At 43.9% G+C, this 7,794-nt stretch overlaps 1 protein-coding gene across 1 annotated transcript in view; it reads right to left on the bottom strand.

Moving 5' to 3' along the window:
- Window positions 1-6,290, bottom strand: part of piezo1 (piezo type mechanosensitive ion channel component 1 (Er blood group)) — a 110,792-nt gene extending 104,502 nt beyond the window's left edge. The window contains exon 1 of the mRNA XM_083658589.1: window positions 6,155-6,290. Within this exon, the coding sequence (XP_083514715.1) occupies window positions 6,155-6,218 (64 nt within the window). The 5' untranslated portion in view covers window positions 6,219-6,290. The remainder of the gene's footprint in view (window positions 1-6,154) is intronic.
- Window positions 6,291-7,794: the final 1,504 nt, after the last annotated feature.

Raw genomic sequence — 7,794 nt, forward strand, 5'->3', positions numbered from 1 at the left:
AAAGTCATCGAAAAGTTCTGGATTGTCACATCAGGTGGTGGGAAGAAACCCTGGTCTCACTCCTCAAGACTGCAGCACATTCCCAGGTCAAGGACCCCTGAGTGTGGAACTTATGATGAGGGCACTGTCTTTCCTAAGATCATAAAATACTTCAAAAGACATCTGCTATTATCCCTCCCTCCCACTCTTTCCCTCTCTCTCCCTCCCCCCATCTCTCTCGCCCTCCCTCTCTCTCCCTCCATCCCTCTCTCTCTCCCTCCCTCTCTCTCTCCCTCTCTCTCTCCTCCATCTCTCTTTCTCCTTCTCTCTCCCTCCTCCCACTCTCTCCCTCTCCCTCTCCGTCCCCCTCTCTCTCTCGCCTCCCTCTCTCTCCCCCATCCCTCCTCCTCTCTCTCTCCTCTCTCCCCCTCCCTCTCTCTCTCTCCTCTCTCCCTCTCTTCATCTCTCCCTCCCTCTCTCTCTCTCCCACCCTCTCTCTCTCCTCTCTCTCCCTCCTCCCTCTCCTCCCTCCCTCTCTCCTCCCTCTCTCTCTCTCCCCCTCCCTCTCTCTCTCCCTCTCTCCCTCCCTCCCTCTCGCCCTCCCTCTCTCTCCCTCCCTCTCTCTCTCCCTCCCTCTCTCTCTCTCTCTCTCTCTCCGCCCTCCCCCTCACTCTCTCTCATACACAGCCAGGGCATCTGAGAGTGCGGCTCACACACAGAGAGGGTATTTCTCACTCAGGCATGAGGTCTTGTTAAACCCACCTGGTGTGGAATGGTGCTGCTGACTCACTAGCTTAGCAACACCCAACACACACACACACACACACACACACACACACACACACACACACACACACACACACACACACACACACACACACACACACACACACACACACACACACACACACACACACAGACACACACACACACACACGGCTGCAACTAACGATTATTTTTGTTATCGATTATTAACCTGTTGATTATTTTCTCGACTAATTGATTCGTCGTTGGTCTAAACTCTAAAATGTCACAAACGGTCGAAAAATTGTCGATCACTTTTCCCCCAATGCAAAGCCAAGATGACATCCTCACGGTCTTCTGTTGTGCTGACCAACAGTCCCCAACCCAAAGATCATTGGTTTACAATGAATCTGATGAAGCGCATCTGTGCGTTGTTCTGATGATGTCTGTTGCAACATAGACATAAATAATATGGACTTATCTATCCCATTCAATTTGTTTCCTGGCGGAGTTCAACGGTGGGCGTCACCATCTTGATTTTTCGTCAGCAGAGTGGGAGGGAATGGGTTGAGTCCTTGCGCACCTCACGTGAGATGGGAGTTTCCCAGAACCGCAGCTCCGCCTGCTGGACAGGTGATCTGTCAATAACCCCCTTTTCTATCATCTATGGGTGCAGTTATATAAAAAATGACTGCCCTACAGTTGTTATGAAAGGTGAAATTAGCTCTATAGACAAAACCGTGTTTCACCACTAACTGGAAAGCTGTTTAATCATGTTACAAAGTGGGGCATTTTAACATGCGGGGAATGCCTACTGCCCCCGATGCCTGATTGGGCATTCGAGGAACTACAGCTTTTCAATTTACTTCCGCATCCTCAGAGGGAAGGGGGTGGGCTTGCCCACTGGTTGCAAATAAATAAAGAATGAGGTGCGGTGAGGTCCCTCCTATGGACATGTATCCTGATACGTTTTTTATCCAGTATATTATAATTTGCTTACTGTCAGAGAATAACCAGAAATATTCACATTTAAAGAGCGTGGTGCAGGTTAAAAAAATATGAATTTACATTTAGAGCTCAAGATTTCTATGAGGGGGAAAAACATGGCCCCAGGGCAGAAATATGGACAGGGTATATGCAGCAATCCTGAAGTTAAATTCAAGACTTTTTCAAGACTTTTTCCAAGACCCTTCCAATAAATTTCAAGACCCCATCGCCACCTCGAGCTGTGACCGATTACATCAACGACACACCTTCAACTAACACAATTACTATACATTTTGAGTTTGAGATTGCAAACTAAACGGTCTTAGTTTGCCATAACTTCTATTCACTGTATCAATACAACAGAATTCAGATAGGCTGGGAAGGAATAAAGCTCAAGAGAATAAATTGTGTGACTAACCCAAAGGCAAGGTTTATTTAAACTAAAAAAAAAGTATATTTATAACAATAACATGGCTCGCTCACTCACTCACTCACTCACACATGCACACAACAGTGTTTCCCTGAGGATGTGGAGAGATCATGGTGGCATCATAGTTTCAATGTTTATGCACACACACAGCCTCATAGCACAAAGATACGTGGTGCTAATTAGCGTTAGCCATATTAGCCTATGAAAGTGTTTAGCTGACATTAATCCTGCTGTGGGTGGGAAATGGTCTGTGTCCGATACGACGTATGATGACGCAAGACAACGTTTTAACCATTGATAGTATAGTTTTAACGTACCTTGAATTTGGCAAATAAGGATGGCGGCCCCGCATGTTTAATCCTCCCTGGATTAAACATGGAGGACTAATTGATTAATCGACTAACCATTGCAGCTCTACTTTGTGTGTATTAAAGCTGCAATATCACTTTTTTTTTATTAAAATACTAGGGATGTCACAATATATCGTCCCGCAATATATCGCGATATCAAAACGTGACAATATGTATCGTTGAGATGAAATCTCATATCGCGAGAAAAAGAAGCTGAACATGGTGGCACTGATCTGCATCTGATTGCATGCTCGCTCTCCTTCTCATTGCTTTGTTTGAACAGACGAGGGACGTTACGGACACGGAGGATGAAAATGGTGAAATGACTCAAATTAGCGTGGAGGATGCCCCCTCAACTTACAAATCGATCGCAAAAAATATATATATATATCGTATCGTATCGTTATCGTGAACCCGATATCGTGTATCGTATCGTATCGTGAACTGAGTGTATCGTGACACCCCTATAAAATACCAATAAACACGATACATTACATACTGTCTGTGTGTCCCTGTGTATTCACGCCGGATCCCCTTTGATGTGATTTTTGCATGCCATTTGCTGTGGGTGTGTGTCATAAGGATGTGGCCAGCATTGAGCCAGCTTGTGGCTACCAAGATAGCAGCCTCAGAGAAAAAAGGAAGGTACGTACAACAGACAAGACTGTAGCATTTCATTATGTAATAAATCAAAACCAAATATCCCTTTAAATGGGTTGAAAATGGAATAAAACCTGTTTGTGTGATTCCCAGATAATGTCATATAAGAGCACATCATTATATGAACTTGCCATTATGACTTCATACAGTAAGTAACACATTTTTAACTGATGGTGAAATAATGTGATAGCAAGTAAAATAAGAAGACTGTAATAACTTTAAGTTATTAAACAATATTATTTTTACAACTAACATCAGTTAAAAAATATGCTGCCTACTACACCCCTATCGTGGAATGTAATAATGTGATGTTATTACATTATCTGGCAGCTTTTACACCAACAGGTTTGATGAATTATTACATTTCCAAAGTGTAATTTCATTACATTTTAATGAGTTATTATTACATAATATCCGGCAGTTTGTACTGCATCAGCTGGTGCTACACTTCTAGGTCGTAGACAGAGAGGTCACAGGTCATCCAAAGCTCTTCACCTCAGCATAGCCTGTACCTAGCTAAGATCAAGAGCTGCTAAGTGGACATGGCTCATTGATCAGAGAGGCGTTCACACATCAGTGTCCAACAGGTGACGTCTGATCTGATCAACATCGTTGGGACTCAATATTGTCACTTAACGATGATGAGGTTTCCTGGGAGTTCATTGTTCTCACTCAGTAAAGTATACACAGTATAATACATGTGACTTGACTTAATGGATCAGGTTTTTAATCTTTAGGAGTTTATCATGGGATTACCATTAGCATATATATAGCCTACACTCACAGCATCTGATGATCTGATCTGACCCCCTCACCCCATACATACACTAATAAGGATGATACTTATGCTGCAGTAGCCTATATCATGTGTTTTGGGAGTCATCAAAGTTGTCCGCCCGACAATACAACAACAAATAGCCAATAGGTCAATCAAATTCAGACCAAAAAAGCAACGCTGGCACCCCAATGCATTATGGGATAAATATCAGCCCTGTGGGTTACAGTGTGGGTGACAGACCTTGTGACATGTGGGTTACAGTGTGGGTGACAGACCTTGTTGTGACAGACCTCATACAGACTGGTGTGTGTGTGTGTGTGTGTGTGTGTGTGTGTGTGTGTGTGTGTGTGTGTGTGTGTGTGTGTGTGTGTGTGTGTGTGTGTGTGTGTGTGTGTGTGTGTGTGTGTGTGTGTGTGTGTGTGTGTGTGTGGGGCAACATGTTGGCAAGCATTACATCCTTCACTTCCTTTGAGCCTCTAGTCACTAGAAGTCTAGTGTCATGTGCCCTAACAAGAGAACACTGCTCCCTCTCTCTCTCTCTCTCTCTCTCACACACACACACACACACACACACACACACTCTCTCTCTCACACCCACAAATATCCATCTTTTACCAACAGAAAGCCTCCAATGTGGCACCCATGGGGGTGGATAGAGACCTTTATCTTTGTGTGTGTGTGTGTGTGTGTGTGTGTGTGAGAGAGAGAGAGAGAGAGAGAGAGAGAGAGAGAGAGAGAGAGAGAGAGAGAGAGAGAGAGAGAGAGAGAGAGAGAGAGAGAGAGAGAATCTACCCTTCCCTTTTCCACCTGCCACCAGCAGGCAAGAGTCCGATGATCTGATTTGTCTGTGGCCTTACAGATCAGTCATGTGACTATGAGTGTTGGAATCTGCATTTTGCCATTTCATATTTGAAGACCATGTCATCATGTCATGTAATATAATGGAATGCAATGTGAAACCATTAAAGCAACTGTGTAATGGATGAAACTAAGTGGAGTGGCGAGTTTTGAAAAGCCAAAACTGAAACGTGCATATTTCAACCATTTTTCTCCATGCAGAGAGATGATAATACAGCATGGTAGAGAGTCTAGAGGCAGATCTATGGTCAGCTTTCTGAGAGTGAGGCAGAAAGTGGGCTCGTCCAGGGACTACCAGTGGGGACCCTGGGACTACCAGTGGAGACCCTGGGACTACCAGTGGGGACCCTGGGACTACCAGTGGAGACCCTGGGACTACCAGTGGGGACCCTGGGACAAGATCTTATCAATTGGGGGCCCATGGTCTAATAATTTGTGTCAGTTTAGGGGTCCTTGACAACCAGTGAACTACACTAACTAACATTATAAGAATGATTACTTTCCCTACTTGTTAGGCTACCTACAGAATAATTAGGTTATTCTTTTATATTGTAGTTCCTAGTTAAAGTTATACCCTAAAAGAACAGTAGGGGAAACAGTTTTAAGATTATGCATCATGGGAAGTGAATGCTGCCACCACGCTGCTACATTTTGGCGGTTGATGCGAAGTAGCCTAGTGTCCCCCAACGTGCCCCTCGCACCCCAAACTGCATTAAAAATCTGTCCGTTTCGGTTTCCTCGCTTATGGCCAAACGCAATCTTGGTAGAACATAACTTAATACCTCTAAAGAATCGGGAGGAGCCCCACTTCAATTCGGCTGACACCGCATGAACTTTAAATGTTGCTTTCCCCCCGTTATTCCCACAATCTTCTTCCAGCAGAATAACATTGGGCGGCGAGCAGTGTGAAGCAACTCTGAAACATTGCGATGTTAAACGATAAGAGCTGCATGGTTCATTAGCCCATTTATGCCGAATTTACCAGAAAAGCATAGTGATGAGAAAATGGTCTTAAACGTGTATGTACGAAGTATGCACATTTGCCGATAAGCAGGCAAACATTAAATTGACCGATTTTTTCAGAGGAATTTGGAGTGTCGCTGTCGCAGTACAAGAGAGAGAGCGACGTTGTACCGGGCACGCTGTCACTAGAGAAATGCTGGTAAACTTGTTGCTGTTGATGTGAAGTTGGATCACAGTTTCCCCGGCAACAGTCACTTTGGCAGTTAACCAACCATTGTTCAATGGTAAACGTCACTTAAAATCGTGGTAGCATTAGCGAGTCTTGCTTGTGAATATCTATGCGTTGTGTGTCAGAAAGAGTTGTTTTGCTAGCAGCTGGTTAAAAGTTTCTTGTGAAGAACGTACCTGCTAACAGCACGGAGGGCAGCAGAAAGCAGTAGAGCAGCCAGACAACCACCTGAAGATCCATCGCTGATGATCAACACTGTCTAAAATCCCAGCTGGCTCCAATAGATCAATAAACTCTCATAAATCCGCACGGAAAACACATTTACTACCGTTAACGTTACATGGTTCCATCAGAAACTGTCGATAAAATGTTCTAAAGAGGTGAAAAGTCCATTGACGTTATTCCGATATGCGGCCATAATCACCCTTCATTAAAAAAAAAACTTGGGGTGGAAAGTGACAAAGTGTTCAAAACTAGTACAAGTGAAAGGTTCCGTTCCGATCGGATCGATTGTATTGATCCTCCAGTCGGCGTGTGTCACGCTCAGCTCACCATGTTAAAACCCAAACACAGACTTTCAGAAGCAACGTGTATCGATCCGTTTCGGTAGCTGCTTCGAGCTGCGGGTGAGAGAGAGAGAATTCCGGTTGCATGTGTCCCTCGCTTTAGACAGAGAGGCCCAGGCTGAAGTAACAGTGTTTATGGAAAATGTGATTCACTCACTCACACAGGCAACAAGTCAGTCTGAACGGCGCTCAGTCATAGTGGAGCTATTCTCCACCACTCTGCTGCTGCTGGTCACCTCCCTGCTGCTGCTGTGCACAGGCTATATGCTGCTGCACAATTACTGCAGTGCACACAACAACACTACTCACTCACTAGTGCTGGAAAGTACTAAGTGTAACTAAGTACTTTTTTTTCTCCATATTTTATTTTAGATTTTTCACAACAATAACAAGACAAAGACACATGCTCAGACACACACATATACACACAAAAACAAACCAACAAAACAAAAAACATAAGGTACATATAGCTACCAGCCGCATAATGTGCTTATGTGCTCATGAGAAATGTGCCTGAGATCCCAGGCAAGGGGTCCATGAGAGAGCAGTCAGGCAAGTCACCTCTAACCTCATCAAGGTAGGCTAGGAACGGGTCCCAAATGGTGGAAAACTTATGAAGTGAATTGGTCCTCAGGAACCTAAGTCTCTATTAAGGACCACAATGGAAACAAGCCCTTGGGCTTTATTGTGTTTTATTCCTTTTGATCAATATTGTTGTGTTGTACTGTATTGCACAATTCTGCTTTTATTGAATCAATAAAGATATCAATCAAAACTCTCCATCCTTATAACAGAGGTCATGTCCGCCAACCACAATTGGAAAGAAGGTGAAGAGGAGGACTTCCATTCCTTCAAAATAAGTTTTTTTTTGCAACAATTGTCCCCTGTGACAGAGACTGCTGCACAGCTGTAGGGAAGTTCAGAGAGGACTCCGAGCAGCCGAAGATGGCGAGTTCTGCCTCCGGCTGAAGGGTTATTTTGTAGGCCTTGGAGTACCAGTCAAATATTTTGGCCCAAAATTCTGTTAGTGAAGGGCAGAACCAGAAGGCATGGGACGTAATTAAGTACATTTTACTCTAATACTGTACCAACAAAGCCTTGTTGATATAATAACAGGCTTTACTCTGTTTATTGATTATATTTTGAATTGTTAATCTGACTGCAATGTAAGTAACTAGTAACTAATGATGTCAGATAAATGTAGTGGAGTAGGCCTAGAAAGTTACAATATTTGCCTCTGAGATGTAGTG

The sequence above is a fragment of the Poromitra crassiceps genome, assembly GCF_964638095.1.
Source record: "Poromitra crassiceps genome assembly, chromosome: 22".
Taxonomy (NCBI): Eukaryota; Metazoa; Chordata; class Actinopteri; order Beryciformes; family Melamphaidae; genus Poromitra; species Poromitra crassiceps.